This window comes from Paralichthys olivaceus, chromosome 18 (assembly GCF_024713975.1).
Source record: "Paralichthys olivaceus isolate ysfri-2021 chromosome 18, ASM2471397v2, whole genome shotgun sequence".
NCBI lineage: Eukaryota > Metazoa > Chordata > Actinopteri > Pleuronectiformes > Paralichthyidae > Paralichthys > Paralichthys olivaceus.
In genome coordinates this window covers 12382209-12400720 of record NC_091110.1, presented here as the reverse complement: position 1 = coordinate 12400720, position 18512 = coordinate 12382209, and the positions used below count along the sequence as shown (strand labels likewise).

At 39.5% G+C, this 18512-nt stretch overlaps 1 protein-coding gene across 1 annotated transcript; it reads left to right on the top strand.

Moving 5' to 3' along the window:
- Positions 1-3261: 3261 nt before the first annotated feature.
- On the top strand, positions 3262-17923 carry cabp7b (calcium binding protein 7b). The gene is made up of 5 exons (XM_020081835.2): positions 3262-3514; positions 14122-14265; positions 14375-14487; positions 15160-15307; positions 15414-17923. The coding sequence occupies exons 1-5, from the start codon at positions 3406-3408 to the stop codon at positions 15539-15541; spliced, it is 642 nt and encodes a 213-aa protein (XP_019937394.1). The 5' UTR covers positions 3262-3405; the 3' UTR covers positions 15542-17923.
- Positions 17924-18512: the final 589 nt, after the last annotated feature.

Here is an 18512-nt window from a genome sequence, read left to right as displayed (position 1 = left end):
AAGTAACACTGAAACAAAGTTTTAAAATTATTCAGCATCACAAGGTTTTATAGCTGAAAATCACTCTGTAATTTATTCAATGCTTTAGATGCTAAAAACCTAAAAGCTTTCCTTTCCAATTCAGTCCCGACTTTGGAAACAACAAATCATAAAATGTGCATAGAATGAAGATTATATTTTCAATGATTCTAGTTTTAAAGAGAAGATAAATAGGTCAGGATGTTACCCAGTGTTTTTGTAGGCAGGGTTTAGAACCTATACTGCAGCCACCAGGGGGCGATCACTTCACTTTTGGGGCGTTGTCACATTGTCCATCTTTATATACAGTCTATGGGTGAGACTGACTTCAAAGCGAAACAATGTCCTCTCTTTCCAACAGATTAATATGGTCTCTATAAACTCTCCTTCTCATTACACGCTCCACAACCCTGTAAAAATAATAAAACTGAAATTATGAGCCATGTTTTGGTCTCTTTTTTTTTAACGGGCTGGCTCTTGTCAAAAATGCTACCATGGAAACAAGGCTCTCTTTGGCCTGGGGTAAGGATGCTAACTTTTAAAGCTTAGAAATAAGTTTATCTTCAGTCTTTTTTGTCAGGACCAAGGTCCTCTCCACTGGTGGAAGCCCCCAAGCTGGGACGTTCTTGCTCTCTGTGATCCCCCCCACGAATGACTGTCATGTCTTCTTCTGAACCCTGGGAGGCTTTTATAATGTTAGCTCTATACTTATAGTTGCAACTGCACGGGCTTCCATCGCAAAACACAGGTGACTCACACTGCTCCTATCTCATGAGATATTGGCTGGTTTGACAAATTTGAGAGTGACTCAGCTCTTCATGTCTGGAGAATAAGACATTTCTCTGAGCAGAGTAAAGTTTTTTCTTATTCAATTTCAACAATTTTTACATTTTGTTTTGTAGATTATTGTGTAATCAAATATGATGCTTTAAATTAAGGAGGCTGCATTGGTTTTCATCTTTTGAGTGATTACATTTTTAATAAAAGCTTTGAGTGTAGTCATTTAAAAGCAGTGCAAGTTTATTTATAGGCCTACAGCAACATCCAGACAAAAAGCAATTCAAACATCATTGCCTGGATACACAATTACTGGAATATCTATGCTTTTCCTCACCGTGTGGTTCCAGAGTTTTGTAGTCTGCATGAAAATGATTAAAGTCTTAGGATCTGAGTCATCACAATGCCATCATATTGCAGTGGAGAAAGAACAAAGCCTGCTTTTCAGCTTGTAAGTAGTGTGCCTGTGTGAGCACGGAGCCAGCAGGAGGCTCAGGTGCAGCAGAAAGAGACAATTCCTTCACATTCAGAGGGGAATAGACCTGTCAGTCCCGTAAACCCTTGAAGAGCCAACCAGTGGAACCACATGCAGCGCTCTCCGCACACGTCACACTTATCTGGTGTGAACCAGGGTGGAGAGATACCAAAGCGAGGGCCTCATCATGCAAGATGCAAGGGGAGTCTTACTGGGAATTGTGAGATGTTTGTGTTTTCAGAGGGTTGACTGTGTTGTTGATTTGGATGCATCACAGTGAACACACATCAAATTTCAGCCTCCGAGCCGTACAAACACAAAACTAAGGTATTTTGGGCATGAGCAAATTCAGATTTAGTGCCAAGCCAGTCATTTTTTGAAAGACATTAGGGTGTCATATCTCCTCTAATAAATCTGTGACCTTTACGAGAGTCCTAGATTTTTTTTTTCCGCATTGTTCCCATGGGAAATTCTGCCTGCAGCGATGAGTGAGCAACAAGGTGGTTTGGTGGTATGCTGCGGTCCACCTCCTCTGAGTATTTCAGGTTATTTTTCATATTAATAAGTCCCAGCATCAATACTGTATAAGAGGAATTGATTGACATTTTTGCAAAATATGCTTATTGACTTTCTTGTCGAGAAATAGATGAAAGGATTGACCCTCGTGTCCGCAGGGTAAATATGAAGCTACAGCTTCACCTGCACTATAAATGAATTATGATAGATCAAGGCCCTGAAACCCAAATGGCTATAAAAGCAAAATATATGCGAAATACAGACATTTTTGTCCATTTCCCCAAAAATGAATCAGCTGGATCTTTTTTTCGGTGGTGTGTTGTTGTGATGAGTTAACATCTAAAATTCACTGACACACCTAATGAAAACGCTGTACAGTACAGTGTTTGCCATCCACCCATTCACACACACATTCATACAGTGCATCTATGTGAGGCACTTTCACTATCACACATCATTCATGCACTGCCGGCACTGCCGGGACTGCCATTTGGGGTTCAGTATCAAGCCCAAGGACACTTGGGATCAAACCGCCAACCTTTGGTTAGAGGACAACCCGCTCTACATCCTGAGCCACATTCTCCAAGAGATAAGTAACTGGGCTCAAGAGCATCACTTGTTGCTGCATTTCACACTTTTCTGCGCCATTAAACGCTGCCAGACGACTCTGTGTTATGATCCAACAGGCTTTTGACTTGGAGAAAATCTCATTACAGGTTTTGAGTGTGTGTGTGTGTGTGTGTGTCTGTACGTGTGTGTGAGAGAGTGAGTGAGTGAGAGAGAGAGAGAGAGAGATGGAGAGAGAGAGGTGTGTTTTAGAGAGAGAGAGAGAGCGAGCATCAGTGTCTCTTGCAGCGTGTTGTCTGTATCAGATCAGAAGGGGGTCATCAAGGAATCCCTTGAATCTGCTCTCCAGGAAAAATCACACTATCATCTCCAGATTTTATTTCTCTCTCTCTCTCTCTCTCTCTGGATAGAATCAGCTCGTGCGCGCTGTTGCTTTATTTCCTTTATCATCGACTCGTTCTCTCTTTTTTTCGAAGAAGATGCCGAAACGGGAAAGAAAAGTGAGGCAGAAAATATCGGGAATCGACTGTTTGACAGCACGAGACGCGCAATAGGAATCATTAATCGATTTGTTGCCAATATTTTTACTCCATATACATTTCTTAATTTCTTTTTTTTTTTTAATCATTATTTTCTGTTTACCTCATGGGATTAAGATTTTTCTGCTAATCGAGCCGTACATGGTCAGTGAAGGCATCATTCCCGACGGTGTGGAGCTTTGCGCATCAGGCTGCACGAGAGTAAAAAGTTTTTAAGATGTCATTTTTATAAGATCGCCTGTTTGCTTCACGTCCTGCTCCCAGTAGGCTGCTGCAGACTATGCATTGAAAGCCAGAGGCGATTTACAAGCTGCATTATTGATCAGAAACGCAGGAGATTTTCCTTATTTTTTTACGATATAAAAAAACGCGACGAGGGGTTGAAGTTTGCTGAGGGTTGAGTTCGAGCTCTTCTTTCAAATCAAGGACAGTAGCAAAGGGTCTCTGTTGCAAACTCTGGAGAGCTGGGCTATATGAAGATCGCCACACAGTTGTTGGTTTCCCCTCGCAGAAATGCCAGTGCGTGCTGTGACCACCAGGTTCATGTACAAGGGACTTTGCACTATTCCAGATATCCTCACCTACCGGACCCCTGTTATCCTGCCTGAGGATGAGGTGGAAGGTGAGTCTTTGTTGGATGGATGGATGGATGGATGGATGGATGGATGGATGGATGGATGGATGTTCGGCCAGTTGGTCAGCTGGTTAGTTGGATGGATTTGTTGTTGGTTGGCTGGTCAGTTGGTCGGCTGGTTGGTTGGATGGATGATCAGTCTATCGCTTGGTAGGTAGGTTGGTTGGATGGATGTTTGGTGAGTCCTTCAGCTGGTTGGATGGTTGGATGGATGGATGATCAGTCTATCGCTTGGTAGGTAGGTTGGTCGGATGGATGTTTGGTCAGTCTATCGCTCCGTAGGTTGGTTGTTTGCTTGGTTGGGTAGTTGCAGTGACTTGCAACATCTGAATCCAAGGTCCGGGTACTGAACCAGTTCAGGACCCTGGAGAGATCCTGCCAGTGTGCGTTTCTTTTCCTCATCCACAGATCTGGGAGCAGTCTGGGCTGAAGGTCTGTGTGTAAGAAAGGTTCAGTACTAACCTACATGTTCAACACATTCTGCTGCACATGCTTAATGGTCAGTTTTATCTCTTCACCTGAGTCTGTTTTTGCATATTTAGATAATTTCTTTTTCAGTTCAAAATTTCACGTCATTCCCAAAGAATGCAGAGACTAATAACTAACAACATGCATTTTACAGCACCACCCACCCTTGTGCTTTTAGACAATACAAACATAAAGCTATATTAAAGCACCTGTGAGACCTGACTTCACCTGGTATCACTCACTGTAGGTGATTTGTTTTTGAAAGACAAGGCTTGAAATTTGTCCTAAAAAAGCATCGCCTCAAATGGAGAAAAACGGCTACCAGTTTAAAGCAGATGAACAATACCTCTTCAGGAAAATCTATGCCAAGATAAAAAGCCATCATTAAGATGGAAGATTGATTCTTTTCCTGACTTGAATTGTATCTTGATATTAATTAATAAAAAGAGGACGCGTCTAAGACACAGCGCTGCACTTAAACCACATAAAAGATTCATGGGAGCATTTAAATCAATCTTATCGCTATAAATGTGGTGCATAGCTGTTAAGATTGGTCGTCTCGTTTTGGCAAATGGGCTCCACAATGAGAGCGCAGCTGGCTGTGATTTGGAACAAAGCCAGGCAGACTAGAATAAAGAGATAACTCGATCAGATTCGATATCAAGAAAATCTTTTAGGGAATTCCATTTCCCCTTTATCTGTCCGTAGGTTGCCCGGGCCTACAAGTGGCTGCCTGCCCTTGCTTTGAGCCACACATTTGACATTGAAATCACTATGACGGCATAAATGTAATTAAAAAAGGTTGGCGATGGGAAAGCAGGAATTAGAGCAAGAGCGAACTGACAAGGGTTCTGTTGTGTTGCAGGAGAAGTTGCGTAGTCAATGATGAGAGAGCTTTTCGGGTAATGAAGGAGTCAAAGTATGTAGCTCACTAATTGAGTTGCATTAGATATTCAGGACATAGTGTGACAGAGCATTCAAGTGTGAATGTATTTATCCAGGGAAGACTCGCCGAGCACATAATTCACTGCTACAATTACATGGCTTGCACCTCAGCAGGGTAAACGCCGCTCTACCTTGTTTTCCACCGAACAGCTCCACCCCCGCAGGTTTACTAAACAAGTTTCATTTACAGATCATCAAACCAGACTGAGGGTTTGGATCAGCAACCTCCCACATACAGGTCGTCTCCCCCTTTACAGCACTGCTGCTCCACCTGAACACGCAGTGTGGGAGCTGCAGGGCGGTTTAAACGCACATTGTTTGTCTGTGAACTCTGCTGCAGTCCACTGTGTCTCAATGACCTATACATATTGTTTCATCCACAAAACATTTAATTACTTTGGTGCAGAAGCTCCTTTATATATATATATATATATATGTATATATATATGTATATATGTATATATATATATATATATATATATATATATATATATATATATATATATGCCCCTCTGAGAAAAGGATTATAAACACATTACTGAACTGCAAGACATTAAGCTTTGGAAAATGGCTGTAAAAATGACATTAGGAAAAACACAGTAATGGTGGATGTTTCTTTGAGAATTCATTACGAAGCATAGACGAGTGTAGAGATAGGAAAGAAAATAAAACACCACATTTTGTGTAATATGAGTTTCATCCCTCCACCATAAGATAATTTGAAACAAACAAACACTGATTTAACTGATTCAAAGAGCCAAACATCTTTATCCTGAACAAGCTCATTTATATCACACAAACGCAACAATAGGAAATGAACGTTGTTTTTTATTCCTTTTTTTATCAGTAAAGAACAAGGAGACATGAGTTATGTCAAATCTTCTCAGTGACATTGTTGCAGGGACAAGCCGACTTTTATTAAGTCCATACTGACAAACACATATCTTTTCTCTCTTTTGCCACTAGAGCAGTGCAAGAATAAAAATCACTTGGATTCATTATAATTATTATAGTACATCTGACGCCCTTCACTGTCTTTAATCTGAAGTTTTATTCAGATTATAATTTGATCTGTAATATGAACTTTATTGACAGTGTCAAACTGGACATCAGCTGCTGCTATATTTCGTACAACAAAGGGTGAGATGCATTGCACGTGATTCAATTTAAATTAAAGAAACTCGGTTGATACGCTAAAGTCTCAATTGACAGAAATTGTTGCCTCTGCAGTGATAACGGGACGACAGAAGCTTGCATTGAATATGAAGACATTGTTTATCGAGGGTGAGGTGTAGACAGAGTTATTAAGTACCTCAGCTCCTAATGGATCTGCCTGCAGGGGGTGTTTTTTGAACAGATGGTTGCTTATAGCAGGTGGGTCAGTGGCGAGGCTTCTTTGCCCTTGTATCATGCAGTTGTCATAAAACCTCATATGTATTCAAACCACTACTGCTGTAAAACCAATTCTTCTCCTACTTCATGTAAAGCACGTGGGCTTTAAATGCCTCTCATGCAAAACCTGATTGGTTGTAATTAAGTCTTTCAAACGTTTAACTTTGGGTCTATCTCTTATTTCTCTTTGTGTCTGTGGCAGTAACACTTCATCACTAATGACCTCCACACCTATGCTACTTTAGCCATTCAGACTTTTTAGGTCAATAGCAGCAATCACCTCATTATTCATACCAACACTCCATTAAACGTTTATGTGCGTAGTCAACCTGTGTGAAAGAGTTTGACTCACAGAGCAGAGTTTGGTCAATGTCTATGTGGACGTAACGCTGTGCCAAGTGTCTCCCTGTGTCATGAGCGCTACATTAAAACTGAGGTCCACAGCCGAGTTCAGCCCATTACGCATGAACCACTGGGATTACTGAATACGGCCATGACACTTATAATGTGCACTTAGATTTGTCCATCACCTTTATGGAGAACACTCTGAAATGCACGATCATGTGGTGATTTATATCGATGCTATATATGAAATGAAAGTCACCGATCTGTAATTCAGTGAGGAGTCTGAGTGTGGAGGAATTCCGTGCACATTTAACACGATGCTCTCGTCTCAGTTCTCACTCGCTGCTTTTCACACTTTTCTTAGAACAAATAATTGATTTAAAACGAGTTCTTTGACTTTATATTTTGGTCCACATCCAATCTGCTTACATGGAGAAGGCAGAACTCCTGTCGTCCATCTTTACATACAGTCCACGATGTTAAATTTGGAATTACAGTCATTCAAAATGTCCATGATTAGATCTTTAATGTAGTGTGTATTTTCTAATTTATTGATTTAATTAGATTTCTATGTTGATATCGAACCACGAGTCCGAAATGAAGCTTAACTGATATGTTTAATTATTTTCTGCCCGTTTCATTTCATTTTCATTAATTTCAACAAATGTCAATCTAGCCTTTTTAACATTACTATTACAAATGTACTTAAGATAAACCTGCCGACTCTTTAAATGCACACATGCTGAAACTGATAAGACTCGTGTTTTATGGCTCAGCAGTCGTGTCTTCCTGGCAGTTACACTCTTGGCGGTTGCTGCGAGCTCGTATCGCTCCTCGGTGCATCCCTGACAGAGGATGTGAACAGTGTTTGTGGATCATAGCCAGCAGGAGAATCCCCCAGAAACCAGGCATTATAGTGGAGTGTGCACCAGCTTCCACTTTGTAGCTGTCGTCTTTAGCGCTTTAAAATGGAGCAGGTTTTTTGAAGCAGTATTGTAGCAAGTGTATGTGTGTCAGGGATCTATAACTGCAAATATATGCTGCACACAAACAGAGGAATATTTGTCAGGCCCGATTTGCTATGGCTGGATGCACTGTTTTACTGAAAGGGTCACACTTGTCCAGTTGAGTTCAGTGAATATAAATGATGAATATTTGTGTGTTCATCTTTGATTTTGAGCAAAGCAACAACAGCAAGGTTACAAAAAGAAAAAGAAACTCCTCTGCAGACACTCCATTATCTTTTCCATGGTTTATTTAATGCGTCTTCCTCAGTGGTCAAAGACAAATGTCTGCTCATTACCGTTGTAGTCGCTAAGAGAGAGTCACAGTTTTAAATAAAAGTGTTTAACGTTATGAGAAGACTTTAATTATGAGACTGTGTCTTTTACTCTCCCCTAGTCCGTCCTTCCACAACCGTCATATTTTATTTACATCAGTTGGGACACAAAGCAAATGTTAACTGATGAAACTGGTGCAGATGAATATTTATGAGTGTACGAAATCCATGCAACTTCTACCCTTGAGTCTTCCTGAGAAGTGAGACCTCCTTCAGGGAATGTTCAATCTAAGGTGCATTACTGAAGTCGGAGGGGTCTAACTTATCCCGTTTCATTGGACGATTGATCGTATTCTCAAGAGAAAACATTGGTTATGCTGTTGCTACATGTTTGTGTTCAAAGAAACCATTAATATAGCTTGTAAATCAGGAGATAAGAGAAAAAACAGCTTTATGAGGGATGAAGTGAATACAGATAAATATAATAAAACAACACAACCTGTCAAACAATTATATCTGATCTGTTTATGAGCATGAAGTCATATGAGTTAGTCCTCCAAAACAGCAGCAGCAACTGTGTGTGTGTGTGCTTGTGCCCGTGCGCAAATATAATAACTGTAAATCTCCTGCAGCAAAGAAAGGTAGAGATGAATTGTAAATGTGTGGACGCGTTATGGATTGCTTTGTTTTACACAAGTTCCTGTGTCGGATATGGTCCTTGTGACCTAGATGTTGTCATGTCCACTGGGGTAGGAAAAGACCCCTGTGTGGGCATCTGCCCAAAATGCTTGACCGCCCTGACTGCACACGCTGACAACTGGCCCAGTTACAATACATCCACCTGCTGGGATGAGATGTTGGATCAGGTACACATGAAGGGAAGACCCGACCAACGCTGACCCTCATTTTAATATGAATGGAAACGTGTGCGTGTAGTATAGAATTCCCACCGGACACAGAATGTGCAAAATATATGTTCCTGCCAGTGGGTTCTCTTAGAAGATGGATGCCCGACCCCCACACTCAATGTAAACGATATAAAATACCCTAACCTGTAACACCAACTACTAAATATTCAAATTGGATTTGTGTTCACTCTCTTTTCTCTTTCCTTCTTTACGGTGGGAGATCAGATCATCCACAGCGAGGCTCTGATTGGTCGGTTTGTGTCTTAAGCAGGTGATTGACAGCAAAATAACCCAGAAATTACAAACACATTGTCCAGTTCACCCAATTTAGCTCCAACCGTTAAGTTTGATGTTGTCAAGGTAAATTTAGCCTGGGTTTTTTTCACATCAGTGTCTATGCTGCTCGGTAAAGTTGTATAACATTGACAGTATTTGTATTAGATATATTTTGTTCTGCTTAGAGAGCTTTAATGCAGCTCTCTCCCAGTCATACAGAGTTTTTTCATTTCTATAGCCTCTGGTTAATATGATTCACATTTCCTCCATTTCATTGTCAGAGAGACAGACGTCATATGTCTCGTCATAGAGTTATTGATGTTACAAACCAGGAAAGAATCTGGAGAGAAAATGGAAAGAATCTGACTCATCTCTCGGTTAATATTTTTGTCCTCCAACCTCAATAAGCAGCGTTTTGACAAGAAAAATATCTTCTCATGTTAACAAGGCACAAATTTGAGGTCAAATGTGTCACAATTAATAAGACTCTGTATTGTTTATTATTATTATTGTGTCTCCTCTGGATTTAAAGTTACTTTATCTGATTCGAGATCATTTCTCTTGTATTTACATTCCCTTCGTCACAGTAACTGGCTCCATCTTGGATTAACATTAAAGATCCGGTTCGATCTTGAGCAGTCGAGTGTTGTTACTGGGAGGAAAATGTCTGATATGAATAAATATTCACTGTGTGAATGTGACTGAGCTGTCTGCTGGATGATGGTCTGATCTGAATTCTGTGACAGCCGTGAAAGAAAACCTGTTGTGAGCTTAAGTTCTGTTGACTTAGAGAAACTCTGGAGACCGAGAACTCCAACCTTTTTATTACTCGATTCTCTTCTCTTCACTTGCTGCAGCGTGAGGCGACCTCTTCATCTGCCTCCTGCTGTGTTCGTTCCGTTACAGTTTCCTGTGCAGAGTCATGATCATGTCTGGAGGTGGAGAGGCGTTTGGCAGTAAGCTGGACAGTCACAGTAGGGAGCTCCCAGTGGTGGTAAACATGGTGGATGCCTTTTCTTCAAGGATACAGTTGTTTGGTTCCTGGTTCAAAAGAATAACCTGGTTTATTCTTTTCTTTTCACCATGTTCCCTTAAACTGTGGAGGCAATTTTTGTTGAAAAAAGAGCAAAGTTGTTCTATAAGTTAAATCATTGGATCGAAGAAATTTCCATGAAAGTATCTAATCTCATAGAAATCATAGTTCAGTGTATTGCCCAGGGACACTTTGACATGTGGACTGAGGGAGCAAAGATCGAACCACCCACCTCCTGTAAAGTGGATTATTTTGCATTGATCACAGATGTTGCAGCCTCTTTGAATAAAACCTTGGTTCTGTAGAAAAGGAATAATATCTCCCACATATGTTATAATTTATACCTCCTCTGTTGAGCCGAATCTGTTATATGATTTATAATTAAAAATGTCATCCTCCTCTTTCGCACAATCTTCTCTATCTCTAAGCCTTTATTTGGGATTTCCCTTGTTATTTCGAGGGAAAAGTGGCTTTTCTGCCAGAGGCACTGACACTGCCAGAGTGAGCTTCTTGGCATCAGCCTTTCGTTCATAGAGCGGTCTGTCAGAAAAGTCGTGAGGATCTGCTGCTCCTCATCCTCTGTTTCAGGTCACTTGGAAGGTCAGTAGGTTTCTATGTGCTGGGTTCAGATCTGGAAGCTGGCAGAAAAATTCACCTTTTATGAGACAAATCAGTATTACACAGTGTACACAGGCTCCTGAAAGTACATGTCCTCACAGGGGAGGGATGAGGATGAGGTAATACATTATTTACTGAGATGTTGACTGAAGGACAAAGGTGATAATCCAACTCTAGGTCAAATAACAAACAGCTCCACATCGAAGAATAAATAAACATCAACTGTCTTCTCAAGGAAACAATCAACAGCATAATTCTTTTGGCAGCTGTTGGTCTAACCGTGAAATTGTCAGTCAATATTTCATTTTGTTCTTGCGTAGTGAAATTTGATGAAATGGTGATATCACTTTTGTTTCCGTAAAAAATACAACCTGTGGTTCAATTTAATGTAATTTGCTTTCCTCCTTTTTGCCTCAAGTGACCCAGTCCTCTGACATATGTAGTAAAGCATACACCAGAAAGCACCACCTGCATGAAAAGCATGGGTGGTAGAGGGAGAGGCACCCAAATAAGAAATACAACACTAAAAACAAAATATTCTTTTGCCACGAAGTAACAAGCACAAAAATGCAAATGTTCCCTCTCTGGTCCCCAGAATCTTGTTCAAGATGCTGCAGCTCCTGTTGTCAGGATGTGAGGTCTGCACGTTGTCAGAAATAAAAAGATTATTCATTGGTTTGAGCGCAGGCAGCCACACTCACGACTCAATGCATTTGGACCATCCATAAACCAGTATTCAATAAACGGTGCTGTCAGCTTTAGATTTGTATTTGACAAGGACTGTAGCTGCAGTGAATCAAATTTGTTTTGCTGTGGGAATATTTTTTTTGTCCTTATAAATTAGGACATATCATCGGTTACACCATGGGTTTTGCCAACAAAGTAGGTTTTATTATATATTATTTTAGGTTCTTTCATATGAGCAAAAAGAAGCTCATCATATTGTAAAATAACAAAAGGGACAATGGACATTTATTTGTATTTATTTGTATGTGGACTGTTATAGTAGCAGATTCTGTACTTTAGAATTTAAAAACAGACGATAAATATAAGTTAATAAAGAAGTCTTTCTTCACAGAGAAGTCGTAGTTGTGTGTCTGTTGTGGATTCATCTGTACACGTTTCTAATAATCACTCTTGTGTGAAATAATCAGTAGTCCGGCCACTTCTCGGCTGGCTCGGTGAAATTCATTATTTGTCATGGGCACCAGAGGTCGTGACATTGACACTGGGGCTTGAGGAAGATAGTGAAGCCTGAGCCTGTTGCGCTAGCTGTAATTTAAACAAATACGCTGTGTCTGATGTGTCAAGGTACAGTTCAGACAATGTCACATGTCGAGGGGGAGCTCAATTTATGCACCTCAGCAGTTTCTTATTGTCTGTGCATCGGCGGCCACTGTGGACAAATCACTTGTAAACTTTGTGCACGCAAGATGGATGAGCAGTGCCTGTCTACTTGCAAGGCTGCATGCAAATTTCAGGAGAAGCTCGCCCAATCGCGTACTTGCATGCAAGTTACTTTTCTCTACTGCAGAAGCTCTTACAGGCTTTTAATGCACGAGGTTCAAATAAGGTTCTTACAAGCTGTTCTGTTTAATGTTAAAATAAAACATAACTGAAGAAAGAGATGTTGAGAATTAATGACTGAATGTCTGAGCCTACGAGGAGTGAACGTTTATTCTGTTTATTCCTGTTTAATATAATAAGGCTTTGATCACACTCTTCCATCACTGCTTCCCGTATAACAGGCAAAAATTGCTCATGTATTGACTTGCATAGTGTGAACAGATGATACCTGCTCAGCTGCCTGTCTCGATTTATCCTTCATACATATCATGCAACACTTGACGACTGAGAGAGCATCTTCTTCCTCTTTTTTTTAAAATTGATGGGTGGCACTGGCAACCAAGGTCAAGTTGCATTACCGCCATCCACTGGATCGGCCTCTTCTTCAGTAAATATACATACATGTTCCAACTCCCTGAGAAAGCATGGAGGGGTTTTGTATATTTTAGGACCTTCATCAAAAAGAGCCACCAACATTCAGCCTTTGATGTGCAACTGCTCCTTTTTTTACCACTTCAAACAGAATCCAGTGATGCATGATGAGGACGGGAGCCAAATGGTGATGTTTATGGATTATTTACCGAAAGTCGTAATTAATTATAAACACATGAACCTGTGCACCGCCGTCTGTCGCTACCAATTGTGTTATGGTCATGGCTACAGGTATTGGATCTGAAGGAGCCCATTAATGTACAACTATAGCAATCAAGGAATTTGCTAAATTGCTAAAATATTTATTTAATATTGATATAATAAGTTGGGCCAAGAACAAAATTGTGGCCAAGCATCCAATTACTTTTGAAGATGAGCAGCTTGGGCACTACGTGATGAAAGAACTGTCTCTCACACAGTTCTGTAATTATTGATGGAAACCCACTCAAATTATAGTATTAATGTACTATCAATTATTTTATTTGAAACAAAATATACAACTGATGCATCTACATTCAACTACAGTATCTACCCTGTCTCTATCCGTGATGCTGAAGCAGTCAACTACAGTATGTCATGCCAAAAAACTACATAATATACTATTATATATGGAGAAAAACACAAAAATGAGAGGGATTTTAGACACTGTCACAGGCCTTCACTTTAAATACCCACACAGTGCATCCAAACCCGTTTTCCTATTAAAGATATACAACTTTACAAACTGCAAATTTAGATTCACTTCTTTGACCTTTAACAAAGAAGAGAGAAAAATAGCAAGGGATCAGGAAAAGAACCGAAGTTGTGGATCACTCTCTGGAGATGTATGGTACAGGAATAAACTGAGTAAATCAGGATTTGGCTGCACATCTAATGCCAGGATCAAATTATTATTGGTTTGAGTCTTTTTAAAGGAATTATTGAAAATAGAAAATTGCAAAATATCACCACACTTTTTAATAGGACTCTCTTTGCCTCTGCAATATTTTGAAACTCCTCATAGTCCATAGTCTATCAATTTTCCATCTTCAAACACAAAAATATATTAAAATATGCTTCCATGTTTCTCAAAAGGAAGAATATCTTGATAATATATAAGAAACAGCAATTACTATGAGCCAGACTAACTTTCTGAACCCTTTTCTAAACTTTAAACTACTTTTCACCACTATAAACACTTTATAAATCAACACGTTATAAATCAACATGTTCAACTGAGCCAGCTGTTGCTCTCAGTGGGAAAGTGATCAATCTGTATTTGTGTGTTTGCTGTCCCGTGCATCTCTCCTTTGTCTACACTTTTCACTCATCATCGCCCTCCTTCTTCCAACAGAGATTCGTGAGGCTTTCAAGGTATTTGACCGAGATGGGAACGGCTTTATCTCAAAGCAGGAGCTGGGGACGGCCATGCGCTCACTGGGCTACATGCCCAATGAGGTGGAGCTGGAGGTCATCATCCAAAGACTTGACATGGACGGTATGTTTCTCTCTCTCCTTCTTGATCTGGGTCAGAAACTTCACACGTGTTCAGGCTGCTGCATCAAATCCTGCAGTGACATGTCTGTGTGCTTCTCTGTTTTAATCAGGTGACGGTCAGGTCGGCTTCGAAGAATTTGTCACATTACTCGGACCTAAACTCTCTTCTGCTGGAATGCCCGATAAGTTCCACGGAGCCGACTTTGATTCAGTGTTTTGGAAGGTAAATCATCATCAGCATCATCAGTCAGGTTGAATCAAGTCTTAACCTTCTCCCTTATCAGCGTAATGCATTTCCTGTCTTCTCTTTAGGATGTTTTCCAGAAGGCTTTTCTGTTTTTTTCAATAAAAAGGGAGGCATGGTGGTGCAGTGGTCCTCTGAAATCACCTCAAAGCAACAGTCTAAATACATGGACATTAGGGTTAGATTAACTGGAGACTGTAAACTGTCCATAGGTGTGAATGAGAGCTTGTTTGTCTCTGTATGTTGGCCCTGTGATGAGCTGGTGATCTGTCCTCTCGCCCTCAATGTCAGATGGGATTGACCCCTGCCCCCCAGAACCCTTCATGGATAGGTGACAGGACAATGACTAAAGTATGATCTAATAATTACAAAATTATAATTTTATAATATTGACTAGACTGCACCTTGCTGATTATTACACCACCTGCAGTATCTCCACGCTTTGCATTCAGTTGCGTTATGAAATAATTAATTGCACTGTCTAGTTGCAATGGAAATGATTGTCTGTTTTGACGGAACAGCCCAGTGAACACTTGCACCCTCTAACAAGCACTCATGACCAGGAGCGAATCATACTTACAGCTGAGCTGCAGCTTACGTGCGTCACTTTGGGAAATTAAAACAGAAGTTGTTGTTTTTTTCTCCTCCCAGTGCGACATGCAGAAACTGACTGTGGACGAGCTGAAGAGGCTGCTTTACGACACTTTTCGTGACCACCTCACTATGAAAGACATCGAGAACATCATCATAACTGAGGAGAGCCACCTGAACAGCCCAGAGTCCCATGTGGACATTGACAGTACGCTGCATTAGAAAGATTTTATTCCACACATTGTTGATCAGACATTTTTAAATCTCTGCTTAGACATTGGCTAATCATTTTTTTTCTAAATCTTTTTCCACAGCTAGCCCAACGCAACAGGAAAAACACACGTGTGTGCGCAAAAGCCTGATTTGTGCCTTCGCCATTGCATTCATCATCAGCGTTATGCTCATCGCAGCGAATCAAATGCTTCGCAGAGGGATGAAGTGAATACAGCTGATTCCAATAAGGTTGGACTGAAAAAGCTAATGTTAACCCAAATACGTTTCTGTTATTGGTTTTGTTCAGTGTTTTCAACGACGATGCTACAACAGCTTCTCTCAATAACGGATGAATTGATGTCATGCAGTGATTCTTAGTGACCACAGCGTAACACGGTAAAACAAAAAGAAACTAATTTCAAGGGCTGGTTAGTTTCCTAAAACAGTCAGACTCAAATCTCTGATGTTTTCTAAAGGATTAGATAGTGAACCAGACTGTAGAAGACGTCCATGTTCAGTTTGTGCTGTAGTGATAGCTGTGCTGTGTCTAATATCTCAAAAACAATCAATGTTATGGATTAGAGCTAAATGCAATTTGGAATGCGCCTAATAACGATTATAGTGCTAAAGCAATACAAAGGTAGCGATGGGATGAATATTGGTGTTTTAAGTCACTTGCTTAAAACACAAATTAGTGTCTCTTTTATTTTAGTGTTGCTATATTTTATGTGTGTGTACAGATATCTTTGTGAGGAAGAGTTTCAACCTACAACATTTTAGGAAAGTGAGGACATTTTGGCCACTTCTCACACACAAGCATTTAGTTGGATAAGGGACTAGAGAATGCATTATGTCAATGAGGGTCCTCACTAAGATAAAAGTATAAATGTGTGTGTGTATTTTTTTTTTTATCTCTAATTTGTCCAATACTGTGACTAAATGCCGGTGCAACCAAAAAAACATTCCCATAGCTGTACTTTGTCTTTAGTGCTTTGCAGCAAATCTTAGCCTGTTACCACACAGGTCCGGGTTGGTGAACATGTTAATACTAAACATCAGCATGTTAGCATTGTCAGTGTAAACTGTTATAACTGAGTACTCACAGAGCCACTAGCTTGTCCAGGATAAAGTGGGTATAGTGTAGTTATATACAGCTTTAGGACCACACATGTGACATCACACAAATCTGTCAGATTGCAGTGATTTGTAAAATTCTTGTTTTTGTGAAGCATTTTTTGCTGTAAAAAGCAAAAACATCAAAAGAAGAAAAAAGGGCATTGACCAAGTTACGAAGTACAAAGAACCCAAGAATTAGAAAAGTGCTAAAAAGAGACGGCCCTCCACCACATGCTGTGTTCTCCAGTCAGCAGTTCTGCAGACAAATCCTGTGGCGTAATTCCAAGGATGTCTATAAAAAAAAAACAAATTGGCTTGTTTTTTATGCTCAGAGTGGGACCTCTCAGCTGAGCAGCTGGGGATTCCTCTGTAAATCAAACAGCTGTTTACCGAGCTGAAAGGTGGAGAGCCGGCAGTTTAAGATGGAGGTAAACAATGAACTACAAATTAAAGGCATGACACCGAAGGGAAACACCAAATCCCTGAAATGTCAGACATGAGTGTATACGTGGGTCTTTATGCAAAAATTCCCAAGATTAACGTTAATCCCCTGCAACTGGTGAAACATGTTTCCATCTGCCAGTGATACTTCAAATGTTACTACATATTTCAAATCTTTGCATCCAAGGCACCACAATGAGACACATTTGAGAAACTGTGTAACCTGGGCAACCGTCTGTGAGTAAAAACCCATCATAACATGAGTAGAGTTCAAATAAAACTGTAATATTTAAAGCAGATGAGTTAGTTCACACAACACACCTGCATGACCATTAAATCTGAAATAAATGTGTGTTCTATGTGTGTGAGGTCAAATCTTGAATTCTGATGTACGTATTCAAATAATTATGCAATTTGTATAGTGGTCATTGCAAGAAATAATCTCAGTATATGACATTTTCCAGTAAATGTCAAATTTTGTCGACGTGCAAACAAATACTCAACACTCTGCAGTATGCTGTGAACGATAATTTAACATATCACGAGAATGTTGTTTTCTGGCTTTTACATGGAACACCAAAACAACATATTGTTTAAAGTATAACATGGTTATATTTTCTTACTTGGAAAAGTGAAACGTTGAATCTATGTGATTTTATTATGAATGTAAGCATAATGTTTTGTAAGAAAAAAACAATATACACATATAATATTTAAAAAAATCGGTTTCTGATGTATCATATCCAGTTTAACTGGACAATCAAATACAAGTTCATGTGTGTATTAATTTCATGCTCTTACATGATTCATTTTTCAGAATGTTTTCTTTTACAAATATTTGTCAAATTAGACGAGTTTTACAAAATGCTATATATTTTTCTCACTCTTTTTATCTTAAAGTTTATCGAAGCTCGACCGCAAGATGAGACAGTGGCAATAAAACTGATATTTGATCTCATAGTAGCTGTTTATGTATGACATGCATATTAAATCACATTACCTCTCCATGTGAACATATCACATAAGGTATGGGTTTGTGCAAATATAAAATAAATTTATTGTGTCAAATCTTGTCTTAAGACATATAAGCAAATATTGTGTCCTATTCTGTGTTAGTGATTTAATGTGTGTATTTCTATAACCTCTGTTGATGGTTGTCTTAATTTTTTTGATTTGAACTGTTCAATATCTTCTGTTCTGTGCCTTTGTCACCTGGAGGATTAAAACCTGCACTCTCACGCCGTCTGATATTAACTTTAGAAGATTTTAGAAAGATGCAAAACACATTTAATAAAAATGAATTCTAATCTTATGTTAAATGTATTTTTCAACTATAAAATATTATCCAGTGGGATTACTAAACGAATCAATGGCTTGAATGTGTATGAAGTATTTGGAGGAGGAGTTGGACATGTAAAAGAAAAGGATGAAGAATGTGAATTCACCTAAGTCAAATAAGAGTCACACATATTTTGAGTTTATGAAACAATGTTCGAAAAAATATTTGTTGTATATCACCTTTTGTGCGCATGTGAAAAAAAAAACTGCACTCACGCATCTGAATGTGTGAACAAGAAGCGTTCTCACAAATTCAAGTTTGTGGATGTGTAATAAAGTTTTGCAGCTGTAGAAATATTTAGTGT